Source organism: Pinus tabuliformis, chromosome 4_2, assembly GCF_031772625.1.
Source record: "Pinus tabuliformis cultivar Carrire ecotype Pingquan chromosome 4_2, CPIR1, whole genome shotgun sequence".
In the NCBI taxonomy this organism is placed as follows: domain Eukaryota; kingdom Viridiplantae; phylum Streptophyta; class Pinopsida; order Pinales; family Pinaceae; genus Pinus; species Pinus tabuliformis.
In genome coordinates, this window is record NC_142304.1 from 848,843,831 (window position 1) to 848,864,447 (window position 20,617).

At 40.1% G+C, this 20,617-nt stretch overlaps 1 protein-coding gene across 2 annotated transcripts in view; it reads left to right on the forward strand.

Moving 5' to 3' along the window:
• LOC149172334 (uncharacterized) overlaps positions 1-19,860 on the forward strand; it is a 337,018-nt gene extending 317,158 nt beyond the window's left edge. For both annotated transcript variants that reach the window (XM_089427694.1, XM_089427693.1), the window contains 2 exons: positions 18,684-19,031; positions 19,199-19,860. In XM_089427694.1, coding sequence (XP_089283820.1) covers positions 18,684-19,031; positions 19,199-19,300 — 450 coding nt within the window. In that variant the 3' untranslated portion in view covers positions 19,301-19,860. The remainder of the gene's footprint in view (positions 1-18,683; positions 19,032-19,198) is intronic.
• Positions 19,861-20,617: the final 757 nt, after the last annotated feature.

Here is a 20,617-nt window from a genome sequence, read left to right on the forward strand (position 1 = left end):
TAAAGCTAGTACTACAACGACTAACTCTAAATCGTGAGTGCGTAGAGTTCTCCATGAGGCTTTAACTTTCTTGAAACATACACTATCACTCCTCTGTCCTGCATTAATACTGCACCTAACCCATGTTTGGATGCATCAGTACATACCGTAAAATCTTTGTCCATATCAAGGACTCTTAAGATTGGTGCACTGGTTAGTAGTCTTTTGAGTTCAGAGAGTGCTTTGTTACATTCCTCAGTCCATTCATACTTAATACCTTTACGTTGAAGAGTTGTAATCGGCTTTGCAATTTTGGAGAATCTTTCCACAAATCTTCGGTAGTAACCAGCTAAACCCATAAAGCTTCGTATTTCATGTGTGTTTTTTGGTATTGACCATTCCATGATTGCTTTTACCTTTCCAGGGTCTACTAAGATCCCTTCACCTGATATGATATGACCTAAGTAATGAATCTTTTCCTGAAAGAACGAACACTTGGATAATTTTCCATACAACTGATGTTTTCTGAGGCAGGACAACACTATCCGTAAATGATCTTCATGCTCTTTCTCATTCTTGGAATAGATGAGTATATCATCTAAAAAGACTTGTACAAATTGATCAAGATATTTGCGGAAAACACTGTTCATAAGATTCATGAATACCACTGGTGCATTTGTTAATCCAAATGGTACCATAGTAATTTCGTAATGTCCAAAATGTGTTCAGAATGCAGTCTTAGAAATATCGCTTTCGGAAATCCTTTGCTGATGATAGCTTGATCGAAGATCAATTTTTGAAAAGACAGCCGCTCCTTTCATTTGATCGAAAAGATCATCAATTTGAGGCATCAGATATTGATTATTTACTGTAGCTCGATTCAAGTCTTGATAACCTATGCATAATCTTAAGGATCCATCTTTCTTCTTGACAAAAATTACAGGAGCACCCCAAGGTGATATACTGGGTCGAATATGTCCTATATCCAATAGTTCTTTCAATTGAATTTGTAATTTTTGAAGTTCTGGAGCTGTTATTCTATAAGGTGTTTTAGAGATTGGTTGAGTACCAGGTTTCAATTCTATTGTGAGATCTAGCTCTCTTTCAGGGGGTAATCTTGGTAGTTCCTTTGGAAATACATCTGGAAATTTGGCTCACCGGATATTGTTCTAAGGATGGTCCTTTTTCTTTAGTAACTTCTTGAATTACATATGTCTGACAGCCTTTTCTTAAGCAACACTTCATTTTCGTTGCTGATATGTAGCGTAAAGATACTTTTCTTTTGATTCCTTGAATTTGGATCGCTTTTCCTTCATCATCTATACCTAAAATTCTTTTCCCATAACAATCTACCCGAGCTTGATGAGCTTCTAGCCAATCCATACCTATGACAAGATCATAAGTTCTTAAAGCTGTGACATAAACTTTTAATTTAGTCGAACAGACCCCTAGGTCAACTCTGCATTGGTCCACACTTAAGTCTACAGATTGGAGTTCTCCGGAGGCCATTTCTACCTGTCTGAAATCATTTTGTCTGCAAGCTGCCAACCCACATTTGTTTAATGCATATGACGAAATAAAACTATTTGTGGCACCAGTATCAAATAAGATTTTGAGTTTTTTACCATTAATAATACCTGAAGATTCCACTCCAGTGGATTGATGTGCTACTTGATCATTGTTGATTAATGCATGAATTCTATGATTGCCTTGATTATTTGATATTGGTTCCTTTCTAGTCCTATGCAATATACTTGATGAAGCTTTTGGACAATCACATTGAAAATGCGGTCCTCCACATTCCCAACAATTAACCTGTGTTGGTCCTCTAGAATCAGGACGTAAATTTCTAAGAAAAGAGCTTCGTCCTCTCATGTTGCTTCCTCTATCAGCAGTACCACGAGATTTCAGTGGGCTTATGTTTGATTATTCAACGACAATAGTATTAACTGCCATGGGAGCTCTTGTTCCTACATTTCTTGGGGTAAATCTATTACCATAAGGTGGTCTTGAGCTACCTCCCCTGAAGAAATTTCGGAGAGTCTTTCTTGAAAACCCTGATTGTAAAGGTTCTGCTGGCCCGGAATCCTTTTTGATTCCTAGATGTTCTTCTGCATAATGGCCACATTCTACTGCTTCAGCTACTGATGATGGTTTCCACATCCTCACCAAGGCCTTGATGCAAGGATTTAACCCAAATATGAAGCATTCAACGTGACATTCATCAGAATCTAAGTAGTGAATGTATTTCACAAGCTCCATAAACCTTATCTCGTATTCCTCCACTGTTTTGTTACCTTGAACTAATGTATGAAAGGCTCCGGCTTGTTGTTCTTGAAAATATGGAGGTAAATAGTAAATACTTCGCGCGGAATCTTTCCTCGAACAATTCCCAAGGGACATTATCCATTGTGAGGTGTAGTTATTTTTCCAGATTTCCCCACCAAATCAAAGCACTCTCCTTTAATTGAAATACAACATTTTTTTTTGCAGAAGAAGAATATTCTCTTAATTTAAAATATCTGTTCATTCCTTCTAACCATGCCTCGGCACATTCTCCTGCTCGACCTCTTGAAAATTTTGGGAACTTAATTTTCTCATGCTCCCTAGAAATATCTTCCTTTGATCTTTTATACTCAAAATCCTTTGGTTCCGCTGAATTAGTTGCTAAGGGTTGAAGTTCTTCTTTGATCTTAGCCATGGTTGACCCTTTTAATGTTTCCAATAAGGCTTCCAATGAGTTCATTATCATAGTTAACTCTGGTGCTGGAGTGATTGGTATTGATGATGGTCTTGATGGAGGTGATGATGATGGTGGTGATGGAGATGATGATGACGACAGTGGTGGCATTAATGGTGGTGATGCTTCCCGATCACGTTGTCGTCACTCATATGCCCTTACCATCGTAATGTTTCTTACCTATATACATAATAAAATTTGTAAAATTTGAGGTATACATTCGGATTTTACATATAGTTTTGCAATTTCACATTTACAAATGGGTATAGTTTTTTTGCTATTTTAACCAGCTAGGCAGGTCTTACTGGTACCGAGGTCAAGGAGGGTGGTCTTGCGACCTCCTTGTCCTAATGCAGAGAATCCTATCTTAATGCATAACAATACTTTTCTAATGCATGAGTTTTTATAAATCCTCTTTTAACATTGAAACATAGCTTAACTATGTAATATAATCATTTTATTATTAGTGGACTAATTTTAATCTATTTTATTTTAAATGTAATATTTATTGTAAACTATATAGATATTATCATTACTTTACATTAATGATTAATTTAAACGGTTTTTTTTTACGAAAATTACATTAATATATATAACCGAATTTAAATTATGAAAATAACATATAATAATTTAATGTGACGGCAATGACACAAGAATTTTAAGTATATATATAAAATCAAATCACAATTAATAATTTCAATTAATAATATTAACTAAATAATTAAAACTTCAATAATTTTAAAACCAAATAAACTTAAAGCCCTTAAAAATATATGACTTAAAATTATCAAATCCATTTTTGTTAAGCACTCACTATCATTTTAAATTCAAAACACTTCACATTCTCAAAACTACACTTTGATACAAAATAATAAAAATCTCGCTGATTTTGGGTTAATTCTAAAATCACTGTATTAAATAATATAAGTTTTTTTGTTCTTATATACATATGGGATCATATCTCTGTCCCTGCACAATCAGAGAAAGAATGTATTATTCTGCTTTTATATACTTCATATAATATATAAAGCTTTTTTTCTCTGAAAAAAAAATATATATATATAATTTAAATTAAAGTCAAAATATCAATTTTAAAAATTAAATAAATGAGACTATTAAAACATTAATTTTAATTAAATAAAACTAAATAAATGAAAATCCATATAGGGCCAGCCCCAAATACACATTTAATTCATAATTATATAAAATTCTTAAATTAAACCTATAATTCATTTAATATAAAATAACAAGGTATACTTTAAATTTCCAAATTTTTTTTAACAATATTTAATTAATTTTATACAATCCAAATTATTTTCTGCATTGGCTTTTTAAAAATAATGATAATTATATAAAATTAATTATGTAGAACTCATTTAGTCAAAATGGTAAATACAGATTTTGAACTTCTGGGAAAATCAACACATTGTACATATGATATATATATTCTCTGGTAGGAGCACACGTATCTTTGAAACCATAATGACGTCGTGCAAATATTTGCGCAGAGTACATGCATTCCGACAAATATGAACCAGCTTGCATAGCGATGTTTTAACCATCGCAGAGAAGGGACCGCTTCTACATTCAGCTTAGAGAAGGAAAACCACAAGTGGAAAACGTGCAGATGGGCTAGACAACCGTTTTTAAGAATCAACTTGTAAAAGGGATAATTTGAGATATAACCAGCGTATATATATATCAAGAGGGATCCGCTATCAAATGCATAGGAAATAGGGACATAGGCTATAATTTAATGAAACGGCTAGACGAATAGTGGACGCTGCAAAGTAAGAGCATTTGACAATTGCAAAGAATGCCTAGAATGGAGAAAAAAAAAAAAAAAAAACAGGTTTACGCAGGAAAAGCCCAAAGTGTTTACCGACAAAACCAAAAGATAACAGATGTCGGTTAAAAATGCGGTGAATGAATACTTCCAATGAATCCACGGGCTGTATTCCGAGTAAAAAGAAATTTATACGAAGAATACTTGAATTATTCGAGGGTGTTGATGGGAATTGTTGGTTTAGTGCTCAATGGTTTTATCGTCCTGCGGACATGGCTATAAGGCAAGGCGAATCAACAGAACATGATAAAAAACGAGTATTCTTGTTAACAATGAATGCTGATAATTTGTTGGAATGCATAACTAAAAAAAATTGAATATCATTCATGTCCCCGCATTGACATGTTTTGAGTCTAAACTAAAATCTATCCCACGTTGCGATTACTACTATGACATGGGTTATGATATTTCATTTACAACATTTTACAATCTTCCTGATGAGAAGGTTGTGGAGCCATGTCAACAGGCTTGTGTTTGGGCACAGCTCTATCAGGAGTAAAACTTGTAACGAGATGGGCAGTGGACCTGGATTAGCGTGCATGCAACAGCTTGAGATACAATCACCCAGAAACAGAGGTTCGAAATGAATCAGCTGAAAATTTTCTGTTGTTGCTGAAAGAATGGGAAAAACTATGCAAGAAGTATGTCGATTCTGGGGATTATGTAGCAACAACTGCTACTGAACAACAATTACATGATAACTCTAGCAATGCTGATAGTCAGAGTGATTCTGAGTTAGATGATGAAGAACGAGGTGGAAGAACTCGTCGGCATTCATTGGGGTACAAATGATTCTGGAAAAGGTAGCCTTCAATTCAAGGTGCAGGATATGTAGGAGAGGAAGATACATGGGAGCCATATGATAGTGTAACGGGTTGTGAGGAACGGCTAAAAGATTTTGTGAATCTTGGAAGGAGGAGGACAATTCTATCGCAACTGAGCTCTGATACCAAAATGTAAGGACTATACAGAATTTGTTTTAAGGACTGTACAGAATTTAACAGCGATTGTAAAGACAGTAAAGATTTCTTAAAATCATCATGAAGCTGTGACAAAATTACAGGAAATTTTACAAATTTAGCTAACAGAATTGATGAGAGTACCTACCTATATTCCTGTGGTTGATGATGCCTCAAGCTGCTCCTGCTTCAATTACCAAAAGACCGAGACCACCCAGCCAAATTGAGTAGAACCTCGCTACTCAAGCACACTGTTTCGCCCGTGCCCAGAAACCTCAGAACAATCAACTCTCCTTCTGTTGGTAACTCCAGTTTATAAAGATCCTCCCTTCTTCAATATCCCCTTCCTTCGTTCTTGTTTCTTCTTCCTCCGGATGCCCCCCCAAACTCTTCTCTCTGGTTTATAAATTGTTTCTTGGCGGTGGCCACCCTTCCACCAGCAACCCACCGCTTTGCCTCCTCGTGACACCCTTCCATGTCACGTAATATATATTTTTCTTTTATGATTTAATAAAATATTTCTTTTTAATATAAAAATCCTAAGGTTATACTAAGTACCTTACCTTTAATTAATTTATTATTTTTTTAATCATTTTATTAATTTATTAATATAATTTTATTAATAATCTAAAATATATAATTATATAGCCATCTTTTAGGATTTAGCTTAATTTTTAACATCTATCTTTTATAGTTATGTTTACGTTATACATTTTAAATTTAGTATTTACCCATTAATCATGATGCATTAAGCAATATGGGTGTTGATGGGTGAATAGAACTTCTATTTGAAGAAGTGTCATGATATTTAATACTTATAGTTAATTTAGTATATAAATACTAGTGCGGTGTATGCGACACATGCATATGTAGCTATCATATGCATGCATCGTATGCCTGCTATTATTCTTGTGTTCTCTATATTTATAGAAGGTCGTTACATAGAGGCTACGTAGAGGCAACCAGTGGCCACGTAGAGGCAGCCAGGAGCTGCGCAGAGCCAGAAAGGGCCAGCGTATGAGACGTAGAGGGTCTAGGGGCTGACGCAGAGGCTCCAGAAGCTGATGCAGAGGCCAGAGAGGCTGACGCAGGGCCTAGAGGCAACGCTGGAGGATTTCGTAGGACAGACTAGGAGCTGGAGAGTCAGATAGGGTGACGTAGTCCCTATCAGAATGATGCAGAGCCGCAGAAGATGCATTGTTGATGTGGGATCGTTCATTTAGTGATTTAGCCAGAATATCTGTCTCCAACTGAGAGGTACTATTGCCGAGGGCATTCTCTGTTGGGTGAGCCATTTCTGGCACCCAGGTTATATTATGAAGCTGCATAATAATAAAACCCTCTGAATAACAACACCGATTTTCCTGCATTGGGTTTTTCCAAGGACATTAGTCCAAAAACAGCAGTGTCACTTGTGTGCTTGTTTACTTTCAGTTGATGATCTATATGTGTTGATACTGTACTTGTATTTATTTCAGTATTTACATGGTAAATAACTTGTTAAGTAATTGAACAAGTAGGAAGAAATAAATTAGATGGTACAGGGAGAATTTCTAACGGGTTAAACTTAGAAATTCCAACATGGTATCAGAGCGTGGTTGCAGATCACAGGATAACTGAAGGCATCAACCGAGCAGAGTAGTAGCAACAAAAAACAACTGTCCCGAGTGACAGAAGCTATTCCTAGCAGAAAGCAGCAAGGAAGGGGTGACGCAGAGGGCCTGCATCATCAGTTCGAGCCAGGAGGAGGATCAACGCAGTGGCAGAGAGGAGCAGACCTGACCTACGCAGTGTCCAGTCATCTTTCTCAGTCAAGAAGGATTAACGTTGTGGCCAAGAGGTGCAGATTTTACCGGGTCCGAGTTTGCACAGAGCTTAGAGGCTCAGTTCTTCAGTTGTTGGGGCATAGGAGGTTGTGGGTAACTTGCGGAGCGAAGCTGGTGGGGTACTATGGTTAGAATAGTACCTAACAAGGCAAGACCAAGGAGGAGGGAGTTGTTGTCGAGGCAGATTTCTAGCCAAGAAATCTGGATCAGTGGTGCGGTTGCACATACGATTGAAGTGCCACAACTCGACATTGGCAGAGGGTTTTCCTGAAGGGAAATCGAGACTCAAAGGGAGTCGAACCAAGAACTTCCAGACGGGAAGTTGAGAGACCTGTAGGAGTTGAAAGAAGAGCAGCAAGATGGCAGTGAATGGGCTGAGAGATTAGGATAGGCTGGACGGAGCATCCAACTTTGTGGTCTGGAAGGCCAGGATCTTGTCCATTCTTGGTAAATATCGCATCAAGGACTTTGCCTTGAAAACGATAGCGATCCTAGTTGACCTAGATGAAAATGAGAAGTACGAGGAGGAAATGGCCAGGGCGAAGTGCATCATCCTTGATGGGGTCAAGGATCATGTGGTGCCACATATTGTTGAGAAGGACACGACAAATGAAATGTGGGATGCCCTGAAGAAATTGTACCAACATACTTCCGTGCAGAGGAAGATGTTACTTGAAAATCAACTGCGGTCATACCAGATGCAATAGGGAGAACAGATAGATGTCTTCCTCGATGGATTGAAGGAGATCCGTGACTAGCTAACTTCCATAGGGGCAATGCCGGATCAGGAATTGATGGTGAGGACTGCATTGAATGCAGTCTCAGAGGATTGGGAGGTATTTTTCCAGATCATGTTGGGTAGGTTGAGCCTTCCAGATTGGGAGGAACTATGGTCAACTCTTCGTCAAGAAAAGATCAGACAGGTGACCAAGGCAGAGAGTAGCAGAAAAGGGGTCAAAATCAAGAAAGAGGAAGAAGAAGATGCAGCTCTCGCATTTGTGGGAAAGTAGGAGAAGAGAAAGAAGAAGGACCTCTCCAAGGTCAAGTGCTTCCATTGTGGGGAACTGGGTCATTTTTCGAACCTGTGTCCTAGGAAGAAGAGCAAGGGAGAGGCTTCTGAGACCATGGCAGTGCTAGTGAGGGCAGAAAACGAAGTCGAGATAGATGACGATTGTTCCATGAGTGCTCATGTGCCACTTGAGAAGAAGTGGGGTGGCATTGAGCTGTAGTCGGACGGACTACAAGCGATGAGGGGCAGGATCCTTGAGGTACCCAAACTCTTGGATTATACCTTGTTACGGGAGCCCCAAAGAGGAGTAGCAGGACTGGCTGATGTCAATAGAGACAAATGTGGATGGACCAACAGGGAGTGCTACAGTGCAGGAGTTCCAGGACAGCAGACTGCAATAGTGCGAGAGACACGGGAGTGTTGCTCCAGTGTAGGATGGCACGAAGAGGTGTGCAACGGTGCGAGATGCATGGAGTTGTTGCAGCAGCGCAAAGGTCAGTAGAGGGAGCACTTGATAGCGGCAGAGGGAGCTTCAGCATCGGGAGAGTCTTTAGCTTGACAGGGATGTCAGAGTTGGGTGGATCAGTGACTTACTTCTCGGTAATTGAGTTGCAGTGCAGCAGTTAGCAGTGGCAGTGCTATGGGCAACACGATGCAGCGTGAGGAGAAGGGGATGTAGTGCAAATGCAACAATGGCAGTGTCAGAGCCATGGGCAACAACACAAATGCAGAGGGAGTTGTCGTACGAATGTAACAGTGGTAGTGACAGGGCTATGGGTAGTACATGATGCAGTAATGCAAAGGATGTTGGGCAGGGAAGCCTAGCATCATCATAGGGACCAGTGATGGATAATTAGGGTGATACTCAGTGTGGAGTATTATTAGAGCATAGTCCTCGCTAAGAGGGAGTGTTGTTTTGAGGTAGCATCAAATGTGATCTAGCCATGAAAATTGGTGGAGAGGCTGAAACACATGAGATCTCCAAGACCCAGAAATGGTTTGGGCAGATTCTAAACGGTTTGGGAGATATTAAAATAATTAATATTTTTAATGGAGTTCCTGTTAAAATTGGCAACCAGGGCAAAACTTCATGTGGGTCATCTTATTCATGGCTGATAATATTTTTATTAGATTCCTCTCGTCGAGAGGTGTAGGATTGATATAAAGATCATCCAATTCCGATAAGTATTCATGGAGATATGAATTTATTTTGATTATGGAATTATTATCAAGCCGACCTACAACTCATGTAGGCTCAGAAGCCCAACAGTCGCATCTATTCACCCACCAACGTTGTGTATAAATATAAGAGGACTTTTCCTCATTTAGACTCACTCATCTCATCACATCTCTCTCTCTCTACTGCGCAGATATGAGTCTCTTCTCTACTGCGCTGAAATGGGTCTCTCTCTCTCACACATGTGAAGCCAAAAGCTGTTGAATTTGAAGCTGCAACTGCAGAAGTAAAGATTGACTTGCGTGGCCTAGAAGATCTCTTTGGAACTGCGCTGTAGGTTCATCTGAATCTCCTTTGAAAGCCGCAACTTTTGGTGGTGGAATGAAGTCAATCCAACGAACGGTTTGCAAGATATCGACTGCCCTAGTTTGAAGCCGGAAACTGCTGAAACTGAAGCTGCAACTGCAGAAGTAAAGATTGACTTGCGTGGCCTAGAAGATCTTCTCATCTGAACTGCGCTGTAGGTTCATCTGAACCTCCTCTGGAAGCTGAAACTTTTGGTGGTGGAATGAAGTCAATCCGACGGTCGGTTTGTGAGATATCGTTTGCCCTAGTTTGATAATGAAGCCGCTAATGCTGATGCTGCTGATCTAGGGTTTGCTACTGCTGATATGAATCAGATTTATTGTACTATTTCTCTCTGCTGAATTATTGAAGATAAAAGAAGATTTGATCAAAGGGTTTCCCCACACATTGTGGGGTTTGTCCCTGGCTAGCCACCGCATCTTGTGTCTCTTGTCTTGGCTTGTTTTCTGTCGATCGTTTAATGTTCTATCTGCACTTTACTTTATATACATGTGATTACTAATCGGTGGAATATAATAAGAAAAAGAAGTAAACTGTTATAAGCATAGAACATACCATAACTTAACATGGTATCAGAGCTGAGGTGAAGACAAAGCCCAAGCAAGAGCAAGAGCAATCATTGAAGAGAAGATTGGCAAGGCTATCCAAAAAGAACTATGGGGTCCTCAACACTCTTTCCTACCGAAGACAAGCTCTGTGAGAAAGCTGACTATCACGGATAGAAGATGTCTATCGATCTAACCCTTGAAGATCAAGGAGTGCTGGACCATGTAAGAGGCAATATTGTTGAGCCTTCATCAAATGCATCTGCTGTTGCCTGGAACAAATGGAAAAATGGAGAAGTCAAAACGAAGAAGATCATCCGGGACTCTATCGACAAGCGCTTGGTGGCCTACATCTCTGATCTAGACACCTCCAAGGAAATCTACGACAGACTGGTGAGTTTATTTAAAGTTAATGATGCAAATCAAGTTTTGTTTCTTAGAAATAAGTTGAGGGAAATCAAGAAGGGTAAAGATGAAAGTATGCAAGCATACTTCTTAAGAATCACTGAGATCAAGAACGATCTCCTATCTATTGGGGAAGCCATTACTGACAGAGAAATGGCACTCACAACTCTCGGAGGATTACCATCTGAATGGTATGTGTTCAGGACTACTCTTCTGAACAATAATGTAATTCCTAGTTTCGAGGAATTAATGGCTAGATGCATTCAAGAAAAAACAAGGGTAGAAGAGCAGGAAATGCCCTTGCCTAAAGGTCCTGCTGCTGCTTTTTCTTCTCATGCTAAGAAAATAAATAATTCTGGGTCTAAATCGAAAAGAAAGGCTGGATTTAAGGGTGGAAGAAAAGGACGATGTTTCATTTGCAATAAAGCAGGTCACTATGCAAGGGAATGCCCTGATAGAAAGGACTCTCACTGTGACGATGATCAAAATCCCTCTCATGGTAATCGAAGGAATGGAAAATTCAACAACAAAGGAAAAAGAAATGCGGTAAATCAAGGAAGAGGGCAACCATTCAAGAAGGCTAGAAATTCCAGGTATGAATCTAACATTGTTGACGATAAGCAGGCTGAATATTATCTACCAGCTGCTCTATCTACCTCCGCTCCTTCGGACTCAATGGGAATTTGGCTCATTGATAGTGGTGCCTCAAGACACTTCACTGGTTACAAAGAAGTACTCTATAATCTGGTAGAGAAAGAAACTAACCTGGAAATTGTCCTTGGAGATGACATGAAATACCCAGTGAAAGGTGTAGGCAATGTTTCTCTTAAACTGAATCAAGGTAATACGATTCACTTACAAGATGTATTATATGTACCTGATCTCAAAAAGAACCTGGTATCCATCTCGGTAATAGAAGACAAAGGCTATAAGGTAACCTTCAGCGATGGTAAGGTACGCATATGGAAAAATAATGTTAAAGATGCTTTCACTCTTGGGTTTCGAGTTGATTCTTTATATCAAGTCGGTGGAAGTCCGCTAGGTGTCATGTCTTGTGACACAACGCTTCAGTCCGAACTTTGGCATCAGAGGTTTGCCCACCTTCATTACAAAGCTCTACTTGGTGTAAAACAAATGGTGACAGGGATGCTCGAATTCCAAGTAGAGAAAGAAGGTGTATGTCCGGGGTGTGTCGAAGGAAAGCTCAAAAGGGGACCGTTCCCCTCAAGCCAAAGCAAGACCTTTGATGTATTACAGTTGGTTCACTCAGGGATATCTGAGGCTGGCATTAAGAGGGAGACTACTACACCACATACTCTTGAGCAGAATGGTGTGGTGGGAAGGAAGAACCACACGATGATGGAAGCTGTCTGGGCCATGCTACATGATCAAAGACTTCTGAAGTTTCTATGGGTTGAAACTACAATCACCGCCGTATATGTACAAAATCGATGCCCTCATCAAGCATTGGGTTCCAAGACTCCTGAAGAAAAGTTCACCGCAAGGTGAACAATCTTCCGACTTTGAGGAGCTCTCAAGAAGCCGACACTAGGGAACCGAAAGAAAAGGATGATGAATCAATGCCTGATGTAGAAGAACCCATGGATCTGATTGATTCTCATCCACATGAGCCTTCCTCTTCTAGGAAGAGGCCTTCATGGTTTAGGGGGATACTTGATGATGCTAAAGGACATGCTGCACCTTGAGGAACCTTCCGTCAAAGTAAGAAACTTAACAGGTATCAGGGATACCTGACCATCATGAGCACGATCATACAAAATGAACCTTCATCATTCTCAGATGTCATCAAGCATTAACTATGGAAGGGTGCTATGACCATAGAATATAAGTCTATTATGGAGAATGATGTCTGGGAAGTAGTTCCCAGACCCTGGACAAGACAATTGTTACTTCAAAATGGCTTTACAAGATAAAGCATGTAGCAAATGGAAGTATGGGAAAGTATAAGGTTCATTTTGTTGCTCATGGTTTCTCCCAGAAGGAAGGTATAGACTATGATGTGATATTTGCACCTGTTGCTAGATATACGACCATCCGCTTGATCATAGCCCTTGTGGCTTCACAAGGATGGAACCTACATCAGATGGATGTTAAGACCACGTTCTTGCATGGTTCTATCAAAGAAGAGGTCTATGTGGAACAACCTGAAGGATTTGAGATTTATGATTGAAAATCTCATGTATGCAGGTTGAAGAAGGCTCTCTATGGGCTGAAGCAAGCACCTCGAGCATGGTATGAGAGGATCGATAGCTACTTGATGAAGCTGGGATTCACTAGGAGTGAAGCTGATCCTAACCTTTACTTTAAGGTTGAAGATGACAAGCCTCTCATACTGGTGTTATATGTGGATGACCTCTTTCTAACAGGTGCAAACCCTCTCATTCACAAATGTAAGAGGGAGATGGCTTCTGAATTTGAAATGAAGGACCAAGGACTTGAAGTGTGGCAGAAGCCAAGGGAAATTTTCCTATCTCAAGGAAAATATGTGGTAAATATATTGGAAAGATTCGGTATGATGGACTGCAAGCTTGTGACTACCTCGAGGATCTTAACTTTTAGAAGTTATATGGTAGTGATGTCGGACCAGACTTGGGAAATGCCTCTGAGTTTCAAAAACTCATTCGCATTGATGTTCTTGGTGAACCTCCGTCCGAACATATGTTTTGCAGTTAGCATTGTGAGCTCATATTTGGTTGAGCCTCACTGGATTGATGCCAAGAATCTTCTGAGATGTCTTCAGGACACAATATCTCATGGATTAAGATACACTGCCGGAGATGTGAGACTACTTGGATATACTGATGTTGATTGGGCAGGCAGTGTGGTGGACCGAAAGAGCACTTCCGGGTACTGTTTCACCTTGGGATCTTCTTCGATATCCTGGATGAGCAGGAAGCAGAAGTCGGTAGCTTTGAGCACCGCCGAAGCAGGATATATTGTTGCTAGCATAACCTCGTGTGAGGCAGTCTGGTTGCGAAAGCTCTTCAGTGAGTTGTTTGGATTTACATTGGATACCACTGTGATTCTCTGTAACAACCAGAGGTGGGATTCGATTATTGAGGAATCCCGTATTCGTCAATTGCTCTAGCAGATAGACATCATCTGGGATATGGTAAGTTGATGAGCAAGGAAGCTCCATCACATTAAGATGATGTACAGGTTGATACACCTTGTCAAAGCCCTGAGGAAAGATCTAATCTGTGATTTTCCAAAACGACTTGGAGTCGGCAAGAAACCTTTGTACAAGGGTCCTGCATGTTGCATACATTGAGCTCTGGGAGCTCTAAGGGCTTGCGGTTCCTACTGGAGCAACATATGACCACAAGGTGACTCACCCTCCCTTGGTGGTGCACACTGGAACAAGATGATTCGCTCTCTTGTGGGACAAGATGATTCACTCTCTTGTGGAACAGGATGATTCGCTCTCCTGTGTAGCAGGATGATTAGTTCTCCTGTGAGGCCTGGATTGATGTGTTCTCCATGGCAGCCTGGATTGATGTGTTCTCCACGGCGATTGTAGCAGGATTGATGTGTTCTCCTGTGAGGCCTGGATTGATGTGTTCTCCATGGCAATTGTAGCAGGATTGATGTGTTCTCCTGTGAGGACAGGATTGATTAGTTCTCCTGTCGAGGCATCCTACCCATGCAGTCTGGGACTCATGGGAAGTACCTCTCATCTGATCAATGAGCAGGGAAATGAAGTTAGGGACCATAGTAGTACCGATGGACGCATCATTGTAACTACCGTACTCCCTACGCTAGGATGACCTCCATTGATCTGGGATCAATGATACTGGTCTGGGACCAGTGGTAGGAGTTGTACCATACTATGACGCTGACTTCGGGTCGGTTGAGACTGGTCTGGGATCAGTGGTACATACTCTGAGACTGACTTTGAGTCAGTGGAGGATGATATTGGTCTGGGACCATTGGAGTTGTACTCACTATGACGCTGACTTTGGGTTGGTTGAGACTGGTCTGGGACCAGTGGTACATACTCTGAGACTCACTTTGAGTCAGTATGATACATCCTCGATCATTTCTTCTTCTTCATAATTCGGACAAAAGCAGAGCAGAACAGAACAATGCAAGAGCAGAGCAGAACAGAGCAAAACAATACAGATCAGTGCAGGCAGAACAAGACAAAGCAGAATAGGCAGAATAGAGCCGAGCAGGGCAAGGGTCAGGCTATACAGGGCAGTGCATTTGATGGATGAATAGTAACGACCGATAGACAGATTGCAGAAGAAGTTCTCCATGGTTGAGAGGGAGTGTTAAAATTGGCAACCAGGGCAAAACTTCATGTGGGGTCACCTTATTCATGGCTGATAATATTTTTATTAGATTCCTCTCGTCGAGAGGTGTAGGATTGATATAAAGATCATCCAATTCCGATAAGTATTCATGGAGATATGAATTTATTTTGATTATGGAATTATTATCAAGCCGACCTACAACTCATGTAGGCTCAGAAGCCCAACAGTCGCATCTATTCACCCACCAACGTTGTGTATAAATATAAGAGGACTTTTCCTCATTTAGACTCACTCATCTCATCACATCTCTCTCTCTCTCTACTGCGCAGATATGAGTCTCTTCTCTACTGCGCTGAAATGGGTCTCTCTCTCTCACACATGTGAAGTCGGAAGCTGTTGAATTTGAAGCTGCAACTGCAGAAGTAAAGATTGACTTGCGTGGCCTAGAAGATCTCCTCTTTGGAACTGCGCTGTAGGTTCATCTGAATCTCCTTTGAAAGCCGCAACTTTTGGTGGTGGAATGAAGTCAATCCGACGAACGGTTTGCAAGATATCGACTGCCCTAGTTTGAAGCCGGAAACTGCTGAAACTGAAGCTGCAATTGCAGAAGTAAAGATTGACTTGCGTGGCCTAGAATATCTCCTCATCTGAACTGCGCTGTAGGTCTGAACCTTCCAGCGCAGGTCCGAACCTTCTCTGGAAGCCGAAACTTTTGGTGGTGGAATGAAGTCAATCCGACGGTCGGTTTGTGAGATATTGTCTGCCCTAGTTTGATAATGAAGCCGCTAATGCTGATGCTGCTGATCTAGGGTTTGCTATTGCTGATATGAATCAGATTTATTGTACTATTTCTCTCTGCTGAATTATTGAAGATAAAAGAAGATTTGATCAAAGGGTTTCCCCACACATTGTGGGGTTTGTCCCTGGCTAGCCACCACATCTTGTGTCTCTTGTCTTGGCTTGTTTTCTGTCGATCGTTTAATGTTCTATCTGCACTTTAATTTCTGTACATGTGATTGCTAATCAGTGGAATATAATAAGAAAAAGAAGTAAACTGTTATAAGCATAGAACATACCATAACTTAACAGTTCCTTAGTCTAGACTTAGGGAAAATAAAATATTAATGGGTATTAATGTAAAACTAGGTTATAATGTTCCAAAAGTCATGGATCAAGCCGAATCTAATCTTAGCCGTTGATTAGAGATTTAATCTTGGTTGTTGATGGACCAACGAGAAAAGTATAAGAGGAGGCTTGAGGGTCAGTTGGAGAACGCACCAAGAGAGATCAAGAATTTGATTTTCTGGGGCAGGGTTCGCTGAGGAAATCGAGTGAGTGATCTGAGTTGCAGCTGAGGGGCAGTGAATACATAGCAGAGAGGCAGAGTTAGTACCAGGAGGATCAGGTAGAGCTAAGAGAGGTTGATGCAGAGCCAGCTAGAGGCTACGCAGAGGTAGCCAGTGGCCACGTAGAGGTAGCTAGGAGTTGCGCAGAGCCAGCGTGTGAGTCGCAGAGGGTCTAAGGGCTGATGCAGAGGCTCCAGAAGCTAACACAGAGGCTAGAGAGGTTGACGCAGGGCCTAGAGGCAACGCTGTAGGATTTCGTGGGATAGATTGGGAGCTCGAGAGCCGGATAGGGTGATGCAGTCCCTATCAGAGTGACGTAGAGCAGCAGAAGCTATATTGTTGTTGTGGGATTGTTCATTCGGTGATTTAGCTGAAATATTTGTCTCCGACTAAGAGGTACTACTGCCGAGGGCATTCTCTGTTGGGTGAGTTATTTTTGGCACCCAGGTTGTATTTTGAAACTGCATAATAATAAAACCCTCTGAATAGCTGCACCAGTTTTCCCACATTGGGTTTTTCCGGGGACATTAGTCCAAAAACAATAGTGTCACTTGTGTGCTTGTTTACTTTCAGTTGATGAGCTGTATGTGTTGATATTGTACTTGTATTTATTTTCAGTATTTACATGGTAAATAACTTGTTAAGTAATTGAACAAGTAGGAAAAAATAAAATAGATAGTACAGGAAGAATTTCTAACGGGTTAAACTTAGAAATTCTATCAAAATCTGCTCAAAAAATTCTGTAAAAATTAATCCCAAGCTCCTCTCACCAAACCCACAAAAACCCAGAAAGGGTTTGGCTTAAATCCACTGACCCAAAATTACCCAAAATTGGTGCGTTCTCCTCCAATTGCTAGCCCAACACCTAGTTCAGAAATATCTGCTAAATCCTTGCTCCAAAAGTCCTCCACTGAGTTGGAAATTCCTACAATATTTCTCCCGGAAGAGAAGTGAGAGTCCAACCTTCAAATCCCGCTAACTCTAAGTAATTTTATTGCTACAAACTGAGCCCAGGAAATAACTGCGCAGGCCCTAGGAAGGAAAATTCGCCCCACTCTGAAGCAAGTACCTCTAGCCCTGGAAGTACTCCATAATTTCGTCCTTCCCCAAGGAAATTTCCTGTAAATTCCCGAAGGGAAATTCTCTGTGAATCTCCTCCTCCATGCATCACAAATTAGCTTCTGTGTCCTTGTCAAGAGGTAGGAAATTCGACCCAAGTGATAGTCTCCAATCCAACCCGAAAATCCTTGTCCAAACTAGTCTAACTATAAGAGAATTTCATGCAAAAACTCGGAGCCTCTAATCCACGCTTGCTCCCACAATGTGCTCCATGGAAATACCTCTGCACCCAAGAAATGCGTACTACTAAGTAACTCCTGCAATGATGCCCAAAGGAAACTTTGAATTGAGCTCCCCAAATTTCCTCACTTGGGAGACACTCGAAGTTCTCCGAAATGAGGGTGGAATTCCCGCTTGGAAATTCCTTGTGCTAAACAACACGGTTGTCTTGGCTAAGAAGCGCAAAAGAACAGTTGTTAGATTGTCAAATGTTCAAAGATGCCCAAAAGTGAGACCCCCAAGCTCTATTTATAATTTGTTGGTCCCTTCTCTCCTTGTGGTCCTCTCTCTCTCTCTCTCTCTCTCTCTCTCTCTCTCTCCTAATTCACACTTTCTTCTCTTTCCTCTCTCCTCCAAGAGTGCAAGTTACCTCCTTGGGTTGAATTGTCTTTCTTGTGGACCCCACATTCCACTAGAGCCGCAATTTGTCCCTTTTCCTCATAAGTCCCATTACCGGAATTGCCTCCTCTCCCAAAACTCATCTCTAATGCTGAAAATCAAAATTGGGGATATTACAGTGGCGTTTCTAAACATGCCCGTTTCGGAAACTCCGAAATGTTGTGGCGCTTCGTGCAACTTACATATATATAATTTTTAAAATTTTTAATTCACTCAAGGAAAACTTTGCTTTATATATATATATAATCCACTCAAGGAAAACTTTTGCTGGATAAAGTCTTCCTTTGTTAGCTTGAGATAAATAGTAAAATCTGTCTTTTCTGTTGCTCTAATTGATGTTTTAAGTTGAAACCATCAACATGAAATGGGCACACTGAGAAAGCATTTGTATCTGTTTAGGCTAAAAAGTAGTGCATACCTTGTCTTTCATGTTTTACAGTACAGAACCTGACATTCTATACTTTGTCTCAGACAGTACAGGAAATGTCATTGCAATCAACAAGTGTTTTAAATATAAAGTGGACTATCAGAGGAAGGCCTAAAATTTCTGCACTAGCTTCTGGAAATGTGATTATTTATATCAACTCGACATTTACATTGAACCAGATAAGTGGTCAAGTGTTAGAACATCAAGAAGATTGGGATCTCTCTGCATCATCTGGCTTGGGACAGGCTTATTTCTGGGCATCTCGATGGTTGTATGTCACAGTAGAAGCTGGTAAAGATGTGGCTGAACTGGTAAATGATCTGAAAAATCGATTCGATAAAGAAGAGGAACGCCCAGACATCTTTTCAGACCCGTCTGGTGACCCATCAAAGGTAAATTTGAGATCCTTATCTTAATTGTATGTCTTGGTTGATTTCCAGAGTATGCGGTTAGTTCACCTACCAAAAATATTTCTAATATAATACACTGAAGTAGTCATTCATTCTCTGTTCTTTCTCTTTGATCTGTAATTATGAAACTTCATTTATGGTATGTGCAGTTCTTCCAGGTTGATAACAGTTATCAAAGGGATGTTTATCAGGTCGGTCTGTTTCTTGCAGTCGTGTACCTCGTTGTACAGTTTCTAAGGTTTACTCTGTGAGAGACTGATTTTGTCTTCTTATTCTTTGTATTCTAGCTGATGCATTGACACCATATTGTATTTTAATATGTAAAAAGTGTTTTCTATATGTCAATTTTGTTTTGGTAGCACTAGAGAGGATTTGAAGGCATTGAATTCAATGCACTTCAAACTTCAAAGAGCATTTTGAATGGAAGGGATGTGAGTATCTTTCCCTTCTAGTCTATATACCAACCAATACTATAATATATTCGTAATTGTAGCTGCATTTGTCTAAGACAATGATGACACCATCTTGTAATTAAAGGGCAATGATTGCAGGAAGGATTTCTTATTGAACGTTGTGTGCATAACAAATTTGATGTCTAGTTCTTATGTCATACTGCTGGCCCAGTTGGTGGTTCAAAATTGTAACATAGTGCTCTATCAACACTGGTAAAGTAGCATTTTCAAAGATTGTCTTTAGACTCTAGAGTACATTGCAAGGAAGTAAATGACCCTTTTTTGGGTAATAAAATGTGTGTTACAAATTGTTTCTTTTCTCAACGTCAATAAATAATTTCCCATGATTGATTATTGAACTATTATTTATTAACAGTTTCTGAGATGCAATAAAGGGATGTGTTAGCCCTCATATTGTATGAGCGTTAACAAGTGTAATTTTTATCACACGTGTATGATCTCTTCATTGGTGGTACATTTTATTTTATTTTTCTTGAGATGTTAGGTTGTTCAATTGCTTCGTTGATATTGATTTCTTCATATTTGATGATTATTAGTGACGTGCATCCTTGGTGCTATGATATGGTGTTATTGATGCTCCTTTTCTCAAATATGTGCACCTCTTTTTGGATGGACCAATTTATCTGAGGAGGATGGTTGCACTTCATGTGTCATCCTGATACCATGGTAGGAAGGCATACTCATTGCATTACATTCACACTTCAAAGGTTGTGGGGACCATTGGCTGTATTACAAGATAAATAGGCTCCTAATCTGGAATCTGTTTTAAAGGGAGCTTGAAGACATCTTTATCTTTGATCCGCTGGGATGAACTTTCCAGCACTGTTTGTGGTATTGTTTGTTGAAGAATCTTGTGAAACAAAATAATATAATAAGGGTCTAAAGGCCACTGATTCTATACCAGATTACACTGGCATATTTATGAGATAGCGAAACAATCAAATGTCAAAGCCTAAGCAACCATCTTCTTCTACAGGCACTGATACAGGACTAGTCAAGGTTTGTGGAAATGCTAAGATTCCTGCCTTCAAACGTTCTGCTAGATATTTCCAAATGTTCATATGAATCCTGTGGTTATCTTAAAATGTCTTGCGA